This window comes from Neopelma chrysocephalum, unplaced genomic scaffold (genome assembly GCF_003984885.1).
Source record: "Neopelma chrysocephalum unplaced genomic scaffold, ASM398488v2 Primary Assembly neopelma1_65, whole genome shotgun sequence".
Taxonomy (NCBI): domain Eukaryota; kingdom Metazoa; phylum Chordata; class Aves; order Passeriformes; family Pipridae; genus Neopelma; species Neopelma chrysocephalum.
This window is the reverse complement of record NW_020897722.1, coordinates 1,277,155-1,298,146: the sequence shown is the minus strand read 5'-3', so window position 1 is coordinate 1,298,146 and position 20,992 is coordinate 1,277,155. Positions and strand designations below refer to the sequence as shown.

The following is a 20,992-nucleotide window of genomic DNA, read 5'->3' as shown; positions in this document are numbered from 1 at the left end:
AGTACAGCCCAGTGTCCCCAGTTCAGTCCAGTGCCACCAGTACAGCCAAGTGCTCCCAGTTCAGCCAGCACCTCACACACAGCCCCATTCCCAGCACAGCCCAGTGCCCCCAGTTGTGCCCAGCACCCCACACACACGTTCCCTCAATCAGCCCGGTGTCCCACGACACCACTCCCTGTTCCACACACCCTCAGTTTATTCCAGTGCTTCACGTGCCTGCAGCCAGCACCTTCCAGCTCATCCCAGTGCCCCCAGCATGGCCCAGCACCTCCAGTTCAGCCCCATACCCAGGCCATGGTGACCCCCAGCCCTGATCCCTCTCCAGGGGCTGCCGGGTCCTGGACTGCCCAGTGTTGTTTCTCTTGGCCACTTTGGGTCATTTGTGGCTTTTCAGCCAGTTCAGTCATTTACATCTCGAGAGCTGGTGGCAAAGAGCAGCAAGTGCTCGTCACCCCCCGTGGATTGTCATCCTCACGGAAAGGGTGGCCAGGCACTGGAACTGCCCAGGGCAGTGGTGGAATCACCATTCCTGGAAGTGCTCAAAAAACATGTGGTTGTGAGGACATGATTTAGTGGTGGGCTTGGCAGTGCTGGGTTAATGGTTGGGCTCAGAGGGCCTTTCCAGCCCGAATGATGCCCTGATACCAGGGTGCCTGCAGGAGGCTGGCTGGGGAAGCTCTGGACTCCCGGTGCTCATGGAAAGGCTGGATCGAGCTTGTTGCTCATGTTCACAATCTCAGGGAGCCTCATAGCTCTGATACGACCTGCCTCGTGGTTCCTGTGCATTTACTCCTGCCTCTGGATTAGGAAGGATGACGTTACTCCCCTGGCACTCTTTGGTGTCTTCATCTTATTTTGTGTTTAACTGAGACCAGAAATTATGAGCAATTATATTAGAGGATGTCCTGGGGTTTCATGCAAATTCTTCTGTATTCGACTGCATTAATAAGATATTTGACCACCCTGAGATATTCCCACTGTGGATTTTGCTGTGCAGTCCCCCCAGGGACACTGTGCAGGGGTGGGTGGCTGCTGAGGGAGATGAGCAGCACGGTGTAATCTGCAGGGCCATTCTCCACAAGGCCAGAGATAACAATTGAGCGAGAGGAGGTGACGCTGAGGGGACAGAGTTGTCTAGGGGTGATTAAAGAGCAGTCCTATTATCGCAGCAGAGCACTCCTCATGCACCAGCATTGGGCAGCCATGTTAAAATTTCACAGTATGTCTGCTTCAAAATATAATTTCACTTAAATAATAAATTACAGACATATCTGTCATTTCCATCTCTTGGAGGTTCAGTAGCAATTAGTTAGTCTTCCAGTTCTGCTAAAGCAAAGATTGCAAGTTCTTCGAGCACTGGTAGGAAATTAAAGAGTAAAGCCAGGATTTAGACTCCACTTTTAAGACTTCAAAAACTTAATATGCCTTGAATATTTCCGAGTTAGAGCAGATATATGTGCCACTTAACCCACAGCAGTCTCCTTGAGGGGAAGACAGTTTCTGCAGATAATACAGGCATATGGGGAAAGTCATCCCTGATCTCCCAGCAATGCCATTCAAGAGGTCACTGGATTTACAATCAGGACTGACAGAAATTATAATCCCACTTTTATAATTAGCTAACAGGCCTGTTGCTCGCTTCTGCTGCTTAAAATGAGAAACTCAGGCAGCTGGCTTTTAGAACAGGATTAAAACAGACCTACATTAATTTTAAAAAAAGTCACTTTTGGTGATTTTATGACAAAGATCCCCCATCTTCCCAAGAGTGGACAATCTTCTGTGGGTCTATGGATCATCATGAGAAGCAGCAGCAAGAGAGGAAGGCAGGTCTGGTGGAGTTTCCCAGAGGACATGGTTTCAGTGTCAACCCTGTGACAGAGGAACACCATCAGTCACGTTGTCCAGCTCCTTGTGTTGCTGTGGCCAGGACCCCCCTGTCTCACTGCCCCATGGGCAGCTGGAGCACTGGGATGAGGAACTCAGCTGAGAGGTCCATGCAAAGCCAGAGGCAGTCACTTCCCACAGCATGTTGTGTTCCGTAGCTGAGGTTCGTGCTTTTCCCTCCAGGCACACTCCTGAGGAGTGTCCACAACCATTCCCAGCACAGCCCTGATCCTGGGGGAGCAATGAGCTCCTTCTAGCAAACCACTGTCACCTTTTGGCTGCTCTGGCTTTTGTGATAGTGCAAGAGTAACTCCCAGAAAAAGAATTCAAATTCCACAATGATTTCAGTGATGATGACTCCTCCTGTGCAGACATCACTTTAAGCATTGTGCCTACATAGACCTTAATCCTCCAGTCACAGAGGACCAATGTTCAGGTTACACAGTGGGCAGCAAAATAGGAAGGAATCCTCAGGGCCTGTGCCTTATCCCTGTGTATATCTGGGTCACAGCATTGATTGAGTAACCCCTGATTGAAAACACTCTCACTGAGGAGAGCTTGGAGCACAGCCATGGACACGCCGTGTAACAGGCAGCACTTTGGGGAGGAGACAAAGACATTACACAAATGGATACTTCACAACAGCATCTTTAGTTTTCAAAATCATCTTTCCATGGGAAAACTGCAAGTTCTGGAAATGTATGTAGCAAGGGATGATGAAAGCCTCCTTTGGTAATGCCATCCATTTAAGCTGTATAAACTGAATATTGTGTTGTCCTGTGCCCTGGCTGCTGCCCATGCTGCACTTTGAATTGGAGACTGCACTGCTCTGCATCTGTGTAGCCAGAGTTAGCTCCAGGTTTCCAGGGAACATGTATGGCATTATCAAAGGGAAGATATACAAAGAGCTCTCTGATAATATTTCCTATAATAATGTGATTGTTCTCCCTTGGTCTCAGGTGAGCCCCGTCTTGTATCCCCTCTCAAAGTGAATTATCCAGCCCGTGGGCAGGAGGGCTGAGGAGGAGCTGTGGCAGTGAACACAATCTGAAATTAAATCTCAGATGAGGTGTTGGCCTGCACAGAGGGGATGATAATGCAAGATCACTGAACCCAACCAGGCTTGCAGACCAAGAGGCACCGAGTGCTTTGTGCTTGCCCTTTGGGGAAGCCCAAGGTTTCTCCTGATTCATGTGACGGGTGGCATGAGAGAGGCTTAAATTCAGGGCCCAGCATAGAGTACAAGGGATGGGTAAGAGCCCTTCTGCAAGTGCCACTTGCCCCAGGACACGGGGGACACCAGAGGATACAGAAGTTGCTGTCTGACCCCATCCCTACCACTTTTCTGGTACTACTGGTTCATTCCCAGTCAATTCCAGGACACAGTGGAAGAGCCACACTCCCAGGAAAAGCGGGGTTTGTGGTGTATGAATCAGCTCCTCCAGGCTATGGAGTCTGCCCAGAGAAGAGAGACCTGTCACCATGTGACAGCAAAGAAGAAACTCCTGCCACACACACAACACACATGGCTCCCACCCCAAACCCAGCCCCTGCCCAGCAGCACAGCACAGCCACACCGTGGCTCCCGAGAGAGGCTCCAAGGCTGGTGCCTGCTCCAGGTGTGACACCCGTACTTTGGTACAGGCTGGACATACTCCAATCCACACATGACCCAAGAACCAATAGATCCCTAGAAGGGCTTTCCCCTGGCTGGGAATTACCCCCTGTAGCAGTGGGGTACCATTGCTCTGAAACGCAGACACATCTTGGTGAGGAACCTGGTTGAGATACACCAACCTTCTCAGCTCAAGTGTGCAGGACTGTTTGGGCAGAGAACACTGTCTGACCCCTCTGACTGCACCAGCCAGCTTTCCATGCAGGGCTGCCAGTGCTCAGTGGTGATGTGTGAGGCTGCTGCAGCTTATCAGCATGGCAGAGAGATTTACCTCTGCTTCATGTGCTGGCAGGATATTCATGCCCAGAGGTTCAGCAGCGACCATCTCCAGTAGGGTATTTCTTTGACACTTTGCCCACTTATCTGTGATTACAGACTTGTGCTGGTCTTCCTTTTGCTTGTTTGGTCCTTCACCCATCCAGTGTGCCTGTGCTCTGATGCTACCAACCATTTATTATGGGATCAGGCATTCCCGTGCATGTCCAGCACTGGCTGTGGTGCTGAGGGCTATTTTACAGTACCAAGGGTAATGAACAGCGGGATCACACAGTTAGAGATTAAAGACATGCAATAGGAGGCATTTAGTGATGAAAACAAAAAATCTGACTGGTCTTTCTCAACACACTGAGGACCATACTGAACTTCACAAACTCTCTTATCCATAGGAAATATTTCTACCACTGCTGTTATAATCCATATCAATTGCAGAGTAGGTCCCTAATTCTCTGCGAGAGGCTGGCAAAGTGAAGTCCTGGCAGTGATGAAGAAAGTGGCAAAATTTCTACTTATTCTCACAAAATCAGTGTTTCACTGACCCTCTGAACTATACCACACATCTCCCAGCCTGCCTCTACCACCACCTAGGAATCATTTCATGTGAAAAATTGTGGCACAGGCAGACACATATACTGGAATTGTATTATATGGCCCAGAAAGGCCCAGAGTCTTGTGTTCACACTTGTGAACCAAGGGAGGAAATGCAGATTCCTCTCCAAGCTCCTTAGTATGCTTGAAGTCCATATGCTCCTCAGCTTAAAGATGTGTCCTAACGCTTCATCAATGGAATTTCCCAGCATTATCTCTCTGTTCATGTATCAATATGTGTCCAGACAATTTCTTTGGGCCACACAGCTGTTTTGTTACGAAGCAAGAAGCTGATAAGGCCAGCAGGAGAGGAGGGCAGTGTGCTGACCCTGACCAGAATAGCCATTGCTCCTTGGGGAGATAAGTGTCTCCCGCTCCATGGGAGGGCCTCTGGAGTGACCAATGAGTGTGGACAGGCACCAAGGTCCGCTCTCCCCTTCCCCTTTATAACCAGGGTGGGGAGGTGGGGAGTCCAAACCTGCTCTGAGCGGTCACTCAAGGGACAGAGCAACCACCTCCTGCACAATGACGCTGACCCAAGCCGAGAAAGCCGCTGTGGTCTCCATCTGGGCCAAGGTGGCCACCCAAGCCGATGCCATCGGGGCAGAATCACTGGAGAGGTAAGGCCCCAGCACTCCCCCAAAGAGGGTCCCTCACAGGGCATCGCTGTTGGGATGCATCCCAGGTAGAACCTGGGTGAGCGGGAACAGACTGGGACCGCTGAGAGTTGATGGGGAGTTGTGCTGCTTGCAGTGTAATCATCAGGAATTATGTCTGGGCTACTAAATGCTTCAAAATCTCATGGCAAGCCACTATTTTCTAAGCAATTCAATAGGCCTTTTTTTCCTCTTTATAGCAATTCAGAAGAATTCATAGCCAGGAGCGCTGGGAAGGAATTCAAAGTCATTTATACTTAGTGTCCTGAAACAGCATTATCCCTGTCAGGGGATGAACTTGAAGTGGTTTATTGTACAAATGATGCACTTTCTCTTACCGTTTCTAAAATAATAGCTATCCACTAAATTCACTGAATACTCAGAGTTCATTGTTCCAGTTCATAAGTAACAAACCCCTAGGAAAAAAGACAACTGGATGCCCTGCATGCAGCACGACACAGTAATCCAAGGTTCATACCAAATAACCAAGCTGGCAAAAAAGAGATAATAGTCTGGAAATTGTTCAGAAATTCTTATCTTATTCAATGTTATTTAAATTTTATTTACAGCTCACTATAAAGTATTGTAATTCTCCTTCCAGGACTCTGAGTACCACTCACATTGATTCTGGTTTGTTCAGCTCATTTTGGTTTGAAGGTCCTGGAAACTGGGTTACAGTGTACGAGAGGAAATTTGGTACAATTTGGGGCTATTTTTCACTAAAAACAAACAAAATCATAAATACATTAGGTTTTAAATTATTTAATTTTTCTCAAGTATGCACAGATTAGCCTGCTGTCCAATCTGCACGTGCTGCAGAAGAGCTTTAAGAGCAGAAAGACCTTCCCAATGCAAACTTCAAGCCCCCAAAGCTCTGTTACACCACTGAAGGAGCTGAAGGTTTACACTGTACTTGCTCAGAGTTTTTGCCACCTCACGGATGCCATTTCCACTGCTGAACCTCGTTCTCGTGTTCTCCTCCAGGCTTTTCTCCAGCTACCCCCAGACGAAAACCTACTTCCCTCACTTCGATCTCAGCCAAGGCTCGGCTCAGCTTCGTGGCCACGGCTCCAAGGTCATGAATGCCATCGGGGAAGCCGTGAAGCACGTTGATGACATTCGAGGAGCTCTGGCCAAGCTCAGCGAGCTGCACGCTTACATCCTCCGCGTGGACCCTGTGAACTTCAAGGTGAGCGAGCGCAGAGACTTCCAGGGGGGAAAACTGCCAACACAGAATTAAAGACCACAGGTCACTGGGGCTAATGGCACCTTGATCCCTGACTGCACTGCACAGCGTGTTGCCCACCTGATTTTTAACCTGAGATTGGATCTTTTAATGAAAGATCTGGCCTAGTGCAGGCAAAGAACTGCTCACGGGGCTCCTATGGTTTGTGTTAGACAGACTCAAGTCTCTGCTGCCTTTGCTGTAATTCATGAATCCCCCTCACACATCAATCTACATCACCTTGAACAAAGTCTTAATAAATTCTAAACATTTCCACTTTGTTGCATTTCCCCTTGGTGAGGAAGAAAGGGACATTTGGAAGAGGGAGTGGCAGCAAGCAGTGCCTTTTGCCCTTTTGGTAGGACATGTAGTTGTCATCCCAGAGCATGCTGGGCCCAAGCTCCATTGCAGACCCCTAGACTAACATCTGATACTGATTGTGATGGATTTAATCCTGTTTTTCCTTACAGCTGCTTTCCCACTGTATCCTGTGCTCCGTGGCTGCCCGCTATCCCAGTGACTTCACCCCAGAAGTTCATGCTGCATGGGACAAGTTCCTGTCCAGTGTTTCCTCTGTCCTGACTGAGAAATACAGATAAATGGCCTCCACAGAGGGTGAGGGAGGCACATCCCAGGCTCTGGGGAATCACCCCTTCCGAGGCAGCCCTCTCAAATCCCCTCTGCAGGGGATTGGTCATCTGCAAATCCCAATAAATAATTCAAATGTGAGCAATGGTCTCTGTGCTTTTATCTCCATGTGTGCCACCTGCACCTGACTGTGCAGGCTGGGGTGTTCTGAAATGGCTACACAGTATGGAGGGGGAAAGAGTAAGCTTTGTAAATTCATGTACTAATTCACATACTCATGAATTAATATACCAATTCATGTGCTAAGATGTACAAATTCAGTTGGAATAATGTAATATTCAGTAGAAACAACACACCATCGAGCAGATGCCCAGAACAGGCTGTAGCCCTGTGGCTGCTGCTGCTCACCAAGGTATACCCACCACAGACTGTTTACAGGCTGACCAGGAAAGAGTCTTTTGCCCTTCTAGGATATTGAATAGGCTCAGGCTTTTTGTTAGACCTACCCAAAACCCATCCCAGCCTGTTGGGAACAAAACCTGCATTGCCATGTGTTGTGATGCTGGGCATTGTCTTCTCATGCCTCTGTCCATGGGGTATGGACATGGTATCTAATGTGCTTCATGAACACCTGCTAGACAGGTTTGCTAAAGGGACCATCCCCTCAGCTTGGCATCTCTGATTTTAATATGGGGAGTTTTACATGGATTTGAAATTTGGGAAGATGAGGGATTCTCCATACGTACCTGTTGTGGGTTAACCCCAGCAGGCAGCCAAGCACTACACAGTCACTCAATCACTCACTGCCCCCCTTCAACTGGATGAGGAAAAGGAGAAAGGAAGAATAAAAGCAAGAAAAAGTGGGGGTCAAGATCTAACTAACAGAAATTATTGTTTGATAAGTGAAGAATAAGTGGAAGAAGAGGGAAGAAAACAAAACAAAACAGTTGATGCACAGGCAATCACTGCATTTTGTGGGTAAACTCATGTCCATCTAGTTCCTGAGCAAAAAAGAAGGTTAAGCCCCCTAAAACTCCCTTAAACCCTTCCTTTTCCATTTTATTGCTGAGCATGGGGTTATATGGCATGAAACACCTTTTTGGTTAGTTGGGCTCATCTGGTTGTCTCCCCTCCACTACCCTAAAATCAATTATTCCCTGGGTGGGGGCAGAGTGAAAAGCAGAGACAGCCTTGATTCTGTGCAAATGCTGCTCAGAAAAATCTGGAACATCAGCCAGGTGGCCAGTTTGGCCAAAAATCTAAAGCACAGCACCACAGGAGCTCCTGTCTCAGAGGACTTCTGACATGAAAAGATGGGTGCAAAGCCTTGAGCCTGCTCTGATAGACAGCCTGAGCTGGCACTGCAAGCAGTGATTCTTGTCTCATTCATGGAATTTAGGGACTGCATTTGGGCGAGGGGGAAAAAGGTGCTGCAGAAGCTCTCAGGCCACCAAATGGCTCTAAACCTGTCACTCAGGGTGTCACAGCAGCTTTTAAATCATTCTGCATCTGTGGGTCTTGGCTAATCTGCAGGTTTAAATCCATTACTTAGGTGGTAGGTCAGCATCTGGTGTGTCCCAACGGCTGAGAGAAGGATGTGGCAGTCAGAGGAAATGGCCTCAAGTTGCACCAGGGGAGGTTTATGTTGGATATTAGGAAAAACTGCTTCATGGAAAGGGTTGTCAAGACCTGGACCAGGCTGCCCAGGGCAGTGGTGAAGCCACCATCCCTGGAGGGATTTAGAAGGTGTGTAGATGTGGCACCTGAGGACACAGTTTAGTGTTGGCCTTGGCAGTGCTGGGTTAATGGTTGGACTTAATAGAGAGCTTTCCCAACCTGAATGGTTCTATTATTCTATAATTCTATGGTTGTATGACCAACTACCATGTACCCTATTGGATGTCCCAGTGTTTATGGGGAGAGGCAGGAGCACATGTCATGGTGGGAAGAAGGGAAGGAGCCCAGGTCTGACAAGCATCACAGGACAGACTCTGGGTCACAGTGCTTACCCTCCATCCTCAGGCACATCCCCTTCCCTGCCCAGGTGTCTCCAGGCTGCTGGAGGGATGGTGTTTCTCATGGCAGACCCTCAGCATGACCCGTGGCTCCTACTCAGAGGCCATGGGGTCCCTTGGGGCAGAGAGGGGCTGGATGTGCCAGAGCCTGGAGGACATAGGACCAGGGACACTTGTGGGACTCACCCCAACACCCACAGAGCCAGGCAGGGCCCTGGCCCATCCAGGGGGACTGGTGGGTCACAACAGGAGGCTTGAGGACATTCTGGCCAGGGTAGACAGGGCTGTGACACCCACAGGACATCCCCATGGGGCAGCCTGGCAAGGTGCTGCCCCCAGCCCCCAGCCTGGTGTGGGGCTGGTACAGTGGGGCAAGGCAGGGTAGCCGGGCCCCCCAGGGGCCTCCTTAGGGCTGGGCCCCCCAAGGCAGTCGGGGCCCCCGAGGCAGAGCCACAGCCACTCCCTGGGGCAGCCGTGCCCCCGCCCCTCAGTGTGATAAGATAAGGCCAGGCAGGGGTGCTGGCGGCTATAAGAGGGCGTCCCCAGGGGTGCTGCTGCCACCAATCCCTGCCTACTCCACCAACCGCCGCCATGCTGACCGCCGAGGACAAGAAGCTGGTCCAGCAGGTCTGGGAGAAGGTGTCCGGCTGCCAGGAGGATGTTGGAGCTGAGACCCTGGAGAGGTGCAGGCTTGGGGACCCCCTGGGCAAAGGGGATGAGTGGGTGGGAGCCCCACGGAGGGGCCGGTGTGGTGGGTCCGGCTGGGTGAGCACCACTGACTGTCCCGCTCCCCCAGGATGTTCGCCGCCTACCCCTCAACCAAGACCTACTTCCCCCACTTCGACCTGCACCATGGCTCTGACCAGATCCGTGGCCACGGCAAGAAGGTGGTGGCTGCCCTGGGCACTGCCGTCAAGAACCTGGACAACCTGAGCCAGGCTCTGTCTGAGCTCAGCAACCTGCACGCCTACAACCTGCGTGTGGACCCCGTCAACTTCAAGGCAGGCAGGGGACAGGGGGCAGGGGATAGGGGACAGGGGGCAGGGGATGGGGGACAGGGATGGGGGATGAGGATGGGGGTGGGGAATGGGGGACAGGGGATGGGGAATTGGGATCAGGATGGGGGACAGGGGATGAGGGATGGGGGACAGGGATGGAGGATAGAGGATGGGGGAGAGGAGGTGGCTGATGGGGATCAGGATGGGGGATGGGGATGGTGGACAGTGATCAGGATGGGGGACTGGGGATGGGGGACAAGGATCAGGATGGGGGAGAGGGGATGGGGGACAGGGATCAGGATGGGGGAGAGGGGATGGGGGATGGAGACTGGGGGACAGGGGACAGGGACTGGGAAGGGGCCCTGGGGCTGTAGCAGCGGTGCTTAGCCCTGTTTTTCCTCGCAGCTGCTGGCGCAGTGCCTCCAGGTGGTGCTGGCCGTGCACCTGGGGAAGGACTACACCCCCCAGATCCACTCTGCCGTCGACAAGTTCATGTCGGCCGTGGCCTCCGTGCTGGCTGAGAAGTACAGATGAGCTGCCACCTGTGCCCGTGTGCCGCCAATAAAGACTCTTTTGCCGCAGCGCTGAGTCCGTCTGTGCCGGGGCCGAGGGCTGGGGTGGGCTGGAGAGTGGCAGTGCTCCTGCCGGGGGGAGGGGGCTACCGGTGAGACCAGATGTGGTACAGGAAGGGCAGCACTGGCCATGGGCTCCCTGGGTGTCCCCCGGGGTCCTACCTGCTTCCACCCCTCCCCAGCATGGGATGCAGCCGATAGCAGGACCCCTGGAATGTAGCTCAGCCTGGCACTGGCTGTGCCTGCACCCCTCCAGGGGGCAGGGGAAAGGCTGTGCCAAGACAAATTTGGCCCTTGAGTCCCTTTGAAGGATTCTTGGGGGGTGCGGGGGGGGATGGGGGGAGGATAAATCCTGCCTGTCTCCATCTATCAAGACGGCTGTTTGGGACTTTATTGGGGATGCTGTGGGAGCTAAGTTGCTTGCATGAGCTCCAAAAGCAATCTGAGAATTCATGGGAGTGAAAAAAATCCACCACAGATCATTAAGCACAAAGCCCTTGAGCCACAAATCCCAGTTGGCTGCCAGGGAAGAGTCCCTGCACCTATCCCAGGTGTCTGCACCTCCCCTGGGATATGGGCAGGCTTGGAGTAGGGTGGGCAGAGCTGCAATCCAGCACAGGGACTCTGGTTTCAAGGCTTTGGAACCTGAATTTAAAAAAATCCTAGATCACAGTTGATGGGCTGTGAGATACTAAACTAGCCCTGGGTTTGCTCTGTGCTGTGACACCGGAGGGAGGAGATGAGGTCCTGCAGGAGAGAGGTGCCTGGGGTGTCCAAATGCAGGTAGAAGGCAGGTATGGGGTGTGCAGGGACCCTGCCTGCACACAAACAGGGCTGACAGTCCCTGGCCATGCCGGACCCTGCTCCTACAGGTGAACCCCCAGTGCTTATCCTCCATCCTCAGACACGTCCCAGTCTACATCCCACTGTGCTCATGTGCATTTACACCCATTTATTCTTGTGCCACCAGTCTGAAGTGTTCTGCTGCCTTGGCAGCCTCCCCCCGATGCACACAGGCTGTCCCGCCGCTGCTTCCCAGAAGATCAGCCCCCCCCCCGTCCCTCCCCCGTCCCTCCCCACTCTGAAGTGGTGCCAGACCGAGCTAATCTCCCCCAAACACAAACGATAAGAACCGTCGGCAATGGAGGAAACACGGGTGTGAACTGTCCCCTGCTGGACTGTGCCAGCTCCCGAACCTACTGGAAGCTCCACAAGCCCCCTCACCCTCCTCATCTTCCTCACCATCCTCATCTACCTTGCCCTTGTTACACTCCTCACCTTCATCATTTGGGGCACACGGGGGCTGGCCATAAACCACCGTGGCCCAGAGTGTCTTCATTCCCACAGCACTGGCAGCAGAGCTGATCCCCGTGGGCTCTGCCAGGTGTCCCCCCTTCCCAGGAGTCCCCCAGTCCCCACAGCACTGGCACCAGCACAGGCTGTGAGCAGGAGAGAGGGCTGGGGCAGGGGAGCTCCGGGGTCTGTGTGCAAAGAGATGGGGCGGTGGTTCGAGGAGCAGGGGCTGAAGAGGGCACACACTGTGGGGTACAGGGGTTCAGGGGCACCGAGGGAACGAGAGCAGGGGGTGCAGCAGGGCAGCTGCGTGCTCAGGGGCTGTGTTGGATGGTGGGGGACGAGTCTAGTGCCTAGTGTATGGTGTGTAGGGACGGCACAGGTGTGTGCAAGGCTGTGTAGGGGCCGTGCAGACGGCAGTGTGCGTAGGGACAGTGTATGTACCGGGGCAGCTCACGCGTGTGTGGAGGCTCTGCTGGATGGCTCAGTCTGTACGTGCAGGGGCCCACGGGGCCGTGAGTGGGGGTCGGGGATGTTGGGCTCAGTCTGTGGGGCACAGGCTCCCCCACGCTCCTGTCCCCGCCGCCTGGCCAGAACCCATCCAGGCTATGCCCGGGGCTCCTCAGCCCGTGCCCCACTCCGCGCTGGGAGGGGACACACGGCAGCTCCTCCGCCGGTGCCAGTGCAGACCTGACCGCAGCCCAAGCCAGCCCGAACACTATACCTGAACCTAAATCTCATCCTAACCCTAAGCCTAACCCTACTGTCAGCTTGTGCCAGAGGGGCAACCCCCCGCCTGCGCTGAAACAAGCCCCGACCCTCCCCTTGGCCCGACTCCGGGGGTGCCGGGGCACAGCCCCCCCGACGGTGCCGGTGCTGTGCGGGGGGGGCAGGCGGTGGCCGCTCCTGGCCGGGGTCCAGCGCCCCGGGACGGGGCCAGAGCGGGCGGGACGGGGGAGCGGGCGGGGCCCCAGCACCGCATATAAGGGCGGCGGCCGCCAGCGGGGACACCCGTGCTGGGGGCTGCCAGGGCGAAGGTGACATCATGGTGCTGTCCAGTGCCGACAAGACCAACGTCAAGAGCATCTTCTCCAAAATCGGCGGCCAGGCCGAAGCTTATGGCGCCGAGACCCTGGAGAGGTACGCGTCCATTCCTGGCGGGACCCTCTCTCCTCTCGTCTCCATCCCCGAGTCCCTCCCCTCTGCCCCCATTCTCTCCCCATCTGCAGCTGTCTCTGCCGTATGTCTCTGTCTCTGTCTCACCTGTCCCTGAACCCGTCTGTTCCGCAGGATGTTCGCCACCTACCCCGCGACCAAGACCTACTTCCCCCACTTCGACCTAGGAAAGGGCTCTGCTCAGGTCAAGGGTCATGGCAAGAAGGTGGCGGCTGCCCTGGTCGAAGCTGCCAACAACATCGATGACATCGCCGGTGCCCTCTCCAAGCTCAGTGACCTCCACGCCCAAAAACTCCGCGTGGACCCTGTCAACTTCAAAGTGAGTGTCTGGGAAGGGGTGACCAGCCCTGCTCCCCTCCTGCACCCCTTGGCCACCCCCTCACCTCGCCCCCTTTCTCACCATCTCCTTTTGCCTTTCAGCTGCTGGGCCAGTGCTTCCTGGTGGTGGTGGCCAGCCACAACCCCGCTCTCCTGACCCCGGAGGTCCACGCTTCCCTGGACAAATTCCTGTGCGCCGTGGGAACCGTCCTGACTGCCAAGTACCGTTAAGACGTGTACCGTGGCTGGAGCTGGACCCGAGGGGCACCACCAGCCCTCCAACAGCGAGCAGTCAAATGTTCTGAAATAAAATCTCTTGCATTTGTGCTCCAGCTCTGGTGTCCTGCTCTGTTTGCTGCCTGCGGGGAGGGAGCAGGAGGGATCTGCTTCAGGGGTCTGAACTGGGGGTCCCCCCACCAGGTGGGTGCATGGAGGAAATGGGCACTGGTTTAGCAGTGTTTGGGGGTGGTTACCCGACAGGCAGACACTGCTCTGCCAGCCATGGGGCTCCGGGAGCAAGCAGAGCATTTCCAGGCACCAGTGGAGGGGAAAGACTCACAGAGGATCAGGGGCTTCCTGCAGCCCCAGCCTGTCCAGGCTGTCCCACCAGGGCTCCACGCTGGGATCCCCTCTTGCACCACCAGCCCCATGCACCCCTTGTTCAGGATGAATTTTCCTAGAGCATCTCCTTCTGGAAATGCTCGTGGGAGATGGTGGGGTACAGGGGCTCCCTGCACCTCTGCCCCTCTGTGTGGTGGCACAGTGAGGGCTTCCCAGGACCTCCCAGCACCAGGACATTTCTCTGTGCACCTGCAGGACACAGAGATGTGCAGTGGTGTAGGACTTGTTCTGTCTCCACCTAATGCTGCACTGCTGGGGTGTCGCTTTGAGGGGGTGCTGCAGAACCTCAGGGGGAGCAGATGGGGCTCAGCTCCAGATCCAGCAGTGTTGGGGGGTGTCAGGGCAGGGAAAGGAGCCCAGGCAGCAGAGGGGTGCGGGGTGTTGTGGTGTTGGTGTCTGCACAGCCCCCAGCCCTTATCACAGCCCACAGCAGGGCGGCCGTGGGGGGCTGATAAAGGAGAACGTGGGCTCTCCTCCAGCTGTGGGTGTGGTGGGAGATGGGGCAGCAGATAGTCTGGGGGGGCTACAACCTGCCCTGCTGAGTAAGGCTGCCCTGTCCCTGCCAAGGCTGGGAGGTGCTTGGTGAAGGGGGGAAGGTTCAAGAAAGCCCCAGGGTTCACAGGTTCATGTTGCCATGGGCCCCTTTGATCCCTGGCACTTGCAAGGATGGATGTTTGCCCCAGCCCCATGGCCTCCAGTCACTGTCAGTGAATGCACAGAGACAGGAGAGACTCCAAGGACTCCAAAGAGAGAGAGAGACCCTCCAGCCCCTGGGGTTTCTCCTGCAGAGCACCACAGACATCACAACTCCACGTGCCCACTGCCCCTGGGCACGGTGAGGAACGAGGAGAGAGCTGGTCAGGGCGTCGCTGGCCAACCTGATCCACCTTTGCACAAAGCAGGTGTTGGAGCAGGTTCCACCCTTCCAGCCAACGTTACCCAGACAGAGCTGTGGGCACAACTGTGCTCCACAGAGAGCCTCTGCTCCCTGGGGATCCTGGAGAGAGCAGGGGTGTGGTGGCGGCTCAGGGCACAGAGGTGTGCGAGGCACTGTGGACTGGTGTGTAAAGCACTGGGAAGAGCCAGCACCAAATCCAGCTCAGACTCGGGCCCCTCCAAACCCTCATGGTCCCGAGTGTGGTGGGTGCCAGAGGCAAGGTGTAAGAGTAACATGGGGGCAGTGTGTATGTGGAGGGTGACACTTTGTCCCCAGCTTGGGTTTCACTTCCAAGTGCTCCCAAGCCGTGCTGTGCCCTCGGGCAGGACACATGGGGTGGCAATGGGCAGTGCCCTGGCTCTGCAGCACTTTCCCAGGGTTCTGTTTTTGGCCAAAGAACCGCTGAGCTCATGATGTCCCAGCCATTTGTCCCTGCTGCCACAAGATGGGGACCTCCAGCCGTGGTGCTTTATCGGGGCCAGGCAGAGGGTGCGAGGGCCGAGCCTTGGTCCTGCCTGCAGGGGTGGAGCAGGGACAAGCAGGTCTGACGGGATGGGCTTCCAGCCAACCCACGGTCCTGAGTGCACTGGGGACACTGGTGCCAGCTTGGAGGGGTGCAGGACCCTCCCCAGCAGCCCGTGTCCAGCGCTGAGTGCCCCTCCTGGCTCAGGGCACAGGGGCTCCCTTCCCTGGGCATCCCTTGGTGGCCATGGCATTGTGTCCCCCAGGACACAGCCCACCCCATGGGACAGACACTCTGGCTGCAGCTGGGCTCTCCCTGAGCTGGTATTCCTGCCCAGCTGCCTCAGGACCTGCTGGCACCTCAGCAGCTGTGCTCTGGAGCAGGGCAGGTCCAATATTCACCCCAGTGCTGGCCCAGGGTGGTTTTGCAGCTGGCATTGCTGCAGCTCCAGTGCTGACGGGAGATGTGGAGGCAACCTCTGCGTTGCCACAGCAGCAGCAGCCCAAAACGCCCCTGGGTGACATTGATGAGGTGGAATTTGGGGACAAAGCCCCCTGATCCAGGCCATGGCAGCACTCAGGAGGCAGAGTCACACCAGGCAGCTTCAGGGCAAGAAGGGAGATGGACACCTCCAGGTGAGAGAAAAGCCTGTTTGGATGCCTCCACTCTCTGGAGGCCTTTCTTGGCTCTCATCGATATTTATTTTGGATGGACAAAGCACCTGTGGTGCAAAGATACCCCCAGAACAGCACAGTGTTTTGTTATACAGTGTCACCAAGGCAAGTGGCATCTCAGAAAACCCATTTTTATTAAAATAAGGAGCTAAAATGACATCAGGAAATGAGTTTGATGGTTATGACTCACCTGATCAAAACACTTCCATCAGTCTCTTGAAGGGCTGCAAACAGCATTGACTACATAACTTTGGATCCTGCTCTTATTAGCATTGGAGGAACAGTTATGGCCCTAGAGAGTGTGTCCTGGAAAGGGACACAGAAGCACATACTTCTGGAGGATGTCATGCATCCTAGGGGAGTTCACCAGGAATTATCTATGATTTACAGGAAATGTTAGACCAAAATTTAGCAAAGAAGCAGTGGGAACATAGAGAATTACTTCCTTACTGGAAGCTGATCTTAGGAGACCAGTTGAGAGGTCCTCTTGCTGGAACGAGGAGGGAGAACATCACGTGTTTTACAAACTGTTCTTGTTTGTACATCCCGTATTGGAATTCAATATGGCAATAGAATAACTCACAAGTGGTGCAGCCAATAGATCTTCTGCTTGTTTGCTGTGTGTTTGGGCTGTCACTCCTTCCTAAATGTCAGAATTTCCCTACTGAACTGATCTCTCTGATTTGTCTGGATCAATCTGAATTTTAAGCCAGTGCTTTGGGCTGCTTTCAGCCCCTCCAGCTCAGGAACATCTGAGGATTTTATAAGCACATTCTCCACTACAAGTTATTGATGAAAGAACAGTGAATGATGATGTTAAACCAAGGGCTGGAGTCTGCCACAGAAGGAAAACACACTCATCTGAAATGATTCATTCTTGGAGATGGCCATGGTTATTACTCATTTCTTTCTTTGATGAAATGTCCCACTGTTTTTTTGTGACTTGAAGTTGACTGGTTTACAGTTCCTTGGCTTCCCGTTTCTACCCTGATAAGAGACCCCACGGTCTCATTTTCCATGACCCCCTCGCCCTCCACCTTTTCCCACAGGTACTGGCTGTTTGGAGGTGGCTTCAATCAGTTTTTGAGGTGAAGGGGATTTTTTTTAGGCAAGCAGTCTGAAAATAAGGAATGATTGAAATATACTTTAATTCAAACTTTCCAGGATCCTCCCATCTCCTCCACCAGCTGTTTTGCCAGTGGGAGAAGGAAGAGCAGTAGAAGACAGAAAATAAGCATTGATTAGATTTTCACTACAAAGATGGAAATTGAATAGAAATGCAAAAATTCTCTTCCTGCTGGTTGTCCTATCTTCCTACCACACAGCAACCACCTGGGAAGATCTGAATTTGCTTAGGGATGGAACTGAGATCACAGGCAATGGTAACATCCATGGTTCCTCTCTCCCAGTCTTGTTTTTGTGCTGTTTTCAGCTACAGAGATGCCATCTGGGGAGGGCACAGGCCCCTAGCCAGCTTTGGTTATGCTCCTCAAGCTCCCACAGCAGCAGTAACAGCAATTCCAGCCAACATTCCTGCCTGTTGCCTTCAGCATCTGTCAGTTGACCTGCAGCTGCTCATGAATTTGCTGTACCTTTTATAAACCTGCTGATCCTATTTGTTTCCACAGCCTCCTGTGGCAGCGAGTTCCAGAAGTTCATTCTCCCACCTGGCCCATATAAAGTCCTTTTTATCCATTTTGAACCAACCTACCAGACTGATCAATGGCCTCCATCTAGTCATGCAGCACCTGATGTGCACCAGGTCCACGTTCATTTTATGACTGTGTAGAGCTGGCCCTTTTTGTCCCCCCTTCCCCAGGGAAAATCCCAGCCTCCCTAGGACCCCCTCACACTGTGCTGCCCCATCCCCTGGATCATCTCAGTTGCTCTGCTCAGTCCACTATGCTCCTACAACCTGTTGTGGTAGGACAAGGGGTGATGGTTTTAAAATAAAAGAGGTTTGATTTAGATTAAAGGAAGAAGGTTTTTGCAATGAGGGTGGTAAAATGCTGGCATAGGTTGCTCAGAGAGTTGTGGCTGCCCCATCCCTGGAAACATTCAGTACTGGGCTGGATGGGGCTCTGAGCAACCTGGTCTAGTGGAAGCTGTCCCTGCCCATGGCAGAGGGGGTGGACTAGATGACCTTTAAGGGTCCCTTCCAGCCCAAACTATTCTATCATTCTATGATCAGGGGCCAGAACTGCACAGATGTGGGTGCACCGAGCTGTAACACAGCATGCAAGAGATGCCCTCTTTCTTGTTCTGTGAGCCCAAGCCCTTCCTGATGACATCACCACATTTTGTTGGCTTTTTTTTTTTGCTGCACATCAAGGCTAAAATTTTAGTGAACCATCAGCGAGGACTCCAGCATCTTTTTCCTGAGCTGTAATAGCCAGTTTAAGTTCAGCCTCCTCTGCTTTAGATCATATCTATCTGTGTGACCTTCTTTATCCACATTGAAAGGACTGACCTTCTATTTTTCCATTTGTGAGTAACACTGAGAGCTGCACACAGCAAAGCTCCATGGACTACATCAAACATATCCTTTCACCAGTCTCCTGCAGTGATGGAGCATCATCTGACTTTTCTGTCAAAAGCCAAAGCATGCAACTCCAACAGACCTTTGGTTCATATTCCTGGGACACAGTTTTTCATTATGCTCTTCCTTCCCAGATCCCCTGTCATGGTAACTTCAAGTCAGAAATGAGCTGCTGGGTAGACACAACTCAATGAGGATCTATCTGGAAATAGCTAAAACATAAGGTTTTCACCCAGCACCACATTTTCACTCCTTGTACTGGGACCAAACAGAGACAGGGGAGCAGACTGTGCCAGCTCTGTGCTCTCCAGAGACCTTTGTACATGGCCAGGAGGATCCCAGCTATGGATTTATGGAAAGCAATACAGCAAAATGTGCATTGCAGCTGCTCATCCAGAAAGCTTTTATACCTCCCTCAATGGTTGAGCAGCTGAGTGCCTTTATTAATAGTAGAAGTATATTTATCAAAATTCATGGGTCAGCATTGTTAAAGCTCCATAAATTCAATTTGGACAGGCCACCATTATTTATTTTCCAGGTCGGTGCCTCAAAGAGGGATAATTTCAGTATATAGTCCAGACTTCTCCCCAGACCTGTTTGAAACACTGTAGGAAATACACTCTCCAGAACAGGGTCTTTCTCTCTTGTCTGACTTCCTGATGAAGGGCTGTGGTTGGACCACAGAGCAAGAAGCAGAAGTGGCGAGCCCAGACCATCACACGGGCACTGTACCCAGGGTGAAGTGTGTCACTGAGTCAGACAGAAGCCCTGGCCATGGTCCCTCAGGTTTCAGCACAGGCAGAACCTCACGTGGGTTTTTCTAAATCCTGTGGGTTTTTGTTGCCACCACAGGAGGAGGCAGATATCACTGCAGCTGGATCTTCTGCCTGGCTGCAGGTCATGGTGATCCACCTGCAGCACTGCCTGTGGAATTGGAGGAAGCTTCAGCTTCTCCAGCTTCAGCTCCAACTCCAGCTCTGCAGCAAAAGGGAGACCCTCCCTGGTCCAAATTCACCCCTTCTGAGGTTGCAGGGCTGCTTAGCTAAAAGGGGACAGAGCAATCCAGACAGTCACTAAGCCAATGACAACATTTTCATGTCCCCATGTGTTTGGAGCAGCTGTCAGTCTGGAGGTGACATGTCCTATAGCATCCCCACACAGTTACAGTGAACACTGGAATGTTTTTCTTGGGGAACAGGAGCTACTCTAAGGGACACAAGCTGTGAAAAAATAGGTATTGTAACATGCTGTGGATCTGACTCTGTGCTGTGTCAGATAAGCTTGATTAATGCTCAGATTTTTGACTTTGAATCTCAGTTTTTCCCCTTTAAGAGGAAAATAACTATAAGTAGAAAGAGCATTGCAGGAAAGTAATTCATAAGGATTGGCTGAAGATGAGCTGATACCTTTAAAAGTGGAGTTGAAGGCTAAATTAATGTAGAATGAGAACAGAGGATTGATTTGTTCTTCTCTTAGAAGGAGAGCTCTGAAAATCCAAGGATAGCATCATGCAGGGTCAAATGGAAATGAACTAGGAGTGAGCAAATTTAAGCTGGGAATAAGAAGAATAGTCACTTCCCATCCCAGGCTTTATGTGCTCAAGCTTCTGGGCTGACTTCAGGGAAGTCTTCTCCTGAATGAGATGAGGGCATTGCTAGCTCTGAGCACATAAGGTGTTCTGACTGGGCTTTTGGTGATGTCAGACCTCCTAGGAAATGACTGGCACTTCCCTATGGGATTTCCTTCCTGTACCTAATGAACTTATCACAAGTGTGTCAGGTCTGTGAGAGCAAGAAACAAAGATTTTCAGCTCCTGAAGTAGAAAGTCCATCTGGACTGGAAACAGGTCTGAAGTGCTCAACCAAGCTGACCTCGAGTGATGGGAGTTTTGCCTGAGCAAGGACTGAGACATTTCCCAGGCTGCATTGTGCTGCTGGGAAACACGAGCACATCAGAAGGTATCCCAAGGAAAAGGCATGTAAAAGGGAAGATTCCTCACTCTTCTGAAGTCAGCTGCAAAATCAGAGAATGAGTTGACCGTGCCTGTAAAAGCCACATCTCCCGTGAGTCCTATGAATACGGCAGATACGTGGGAGCAGAGAAGACAATCGGACTTTCTAGGAACGAGTATAAAACCACCCTTCAGACTGCAGGGCTGAGCCTCCCCAGTCATTTCCCTTCTGCAGGGCTGAGCGTCCCCAGTGATTTCCCTTCCAAGCGAGGGCACAGTGGGCTGCCCGGTTATGACCGAGGCATGCTAATATCTGTGATTTCAGCTTAAACCCATCCTAAATCACCATCTGACCCGGCCTTCACGGCAGGGAGAAGCAAACCCGCGAGGCTCCCACGGGAGCATCACCGGCACCACGCCGCACCCCTCCTTCCCCAGGGCTGTCTCCCACGGGGATGCTCCGGTCCCCGGCGGTGGCACTCGGGAGGGCAGCCCCGGCTCCTCGCTCGCCGTGCTCGGGGGGCGGTCCCGCGGGGGGGGCCG

At 52.9% G+C, this 20,992-nt stretch overlaps 3 protein-coding genes across 3 annotated transcripts; all 3 read left to right on the top strand.

The window, feature by feature from the left end:
* Positions 1–4,048: 4,048 nt before the first annotated feature.
* Positions 4,049–6,982, top strand: LOC113967798 (hemoglobin subunit pi). The gene is made up of 3 exons (XM_027683721.1): positions 4,049–5,043; positions 6,064–6,268; positions 6,775–6,982. The coding sequence occupies exons 1-3, from the start codon at positions 4,949–4,951 to the stop codon at positions 6,901–6,903; spliced, it is 429 nt and encodes a 142-aa protein (XP_027539522.1). The 5' UTR covers positions 4,049–4,948; the 3' UTR covers positions 6,904–6,982.
* A 2,459-nt stretch (positions 6,983–9,441) lies between these two features.
* On the top strand, positions 9,442–10,486 carry LOC113967799 (hemoglobin subunit alpha-D). The gene is made up of 3 exons (XM_027683722.1): positions 9,442–9,590; positions 9,704–9,908; positions 10,311–10,486. The coding sequence occupies exons 1-3, from the start codon at positions 9,499–9,501 to the stop codon at positions 10,437–10,439; spliced, it is 426 nt and encodes a 141-aa protein (XP_027539523.1). The 5' UTR covers positions 9,442–9,498; the 3' UTR covers positions 10,440–10,486.
* A 2,267-nt stretch (positions 10,487–12,753) lies between these two features.
* On the top strand, positions 12,754–13,596 carry LOC113967797 (hemoglobin subunit alpha-A). The gene is made up of 3 exons (XM_027683720.1): positions 12,754–12,910; positions 13,061–13,265; positions 13,367–13,596. The coding sequence occupies exons 1-3, from the start codon at positions 12,816–12,818 to the stop codon at positions 13,493–13,495; spliced, it is 429 nt and encodes a 142-aa protein (XP_027539521.1). The 5' UTR covers positions 12,754–12,815; the 3' UTR covers positions 13,496–13,596.
* The last annotated feature ends 7,396 nt before the right edge of the window (positions 13,597–20,992 follow it).

Bases quoted from the DNA above. Each gene is read 5' to 3' on its own strand.
- LOC113967798 (XM_027683721.1), top strand. From the start codon at position 4,949: ATGACGCTGACCCAAGCCGAGAAAGCCGCTGTGGTCTCCATCTGGGCC. The intron at 5,044-6,063 runs GTAAGGCCCCAG...GTTCTCCTCCAG, and splicing joins GGGGCAGAATCACTGGAGAG to GCTTTTCTCCAGCTACCCCC. The intron at 6,269-6,774 runs GTGAGCGAGCGC...TTTTCCTTACAG, and splicing joins TGGACCCTGTGAACTTCAAG to CTGCTTTCCCACTGTATCCT.
- LOC113967799 (XM_027683722.1), top strand. From the start codon at position 9,499: ATGCTGACCGCCGAGGACAAGAAGCTGGTCCAGCAGGTCTGGGAGAAG. The intron at 9,591-9,703 runs GTGCAGGCTTGG...CCGCTCCCCCAG, and splicing joins GGAGCTGAGACCCTGGAGAG to GATGTTCGCCGCCTACCCCT. The intron at 9,909-10,310 runs GCAGGCAGGGGA...TTTTCCTCGCAG, and splicing joins TGGACCCCGTCAACTTCAAG to CTGCTGGCGCAGTGCCTCCA.
- LOC113967797 (XM_027683720.1), top strand. From the start codon at position 12,816: ATGGTGCTGTCCAGTGCCGACAAGACCAACGTCAAGAGCATCTTCTCC. The intron at 12,911-13,060 runs GTACGCGTCCAT...TCTGTTCCGCAG, and splicing joins GGCGCCGAGACCCTGGAGAG to GATGTTCGCCACCTACCCCG. The intron at 13,266-13,366 runs GTGAGTGTCTGG...TTTGCCTTTCAG, and splicing joins TGGACCCTGTCAACTTCAAA to CTGCTGGGCCAGTGCTTCCT.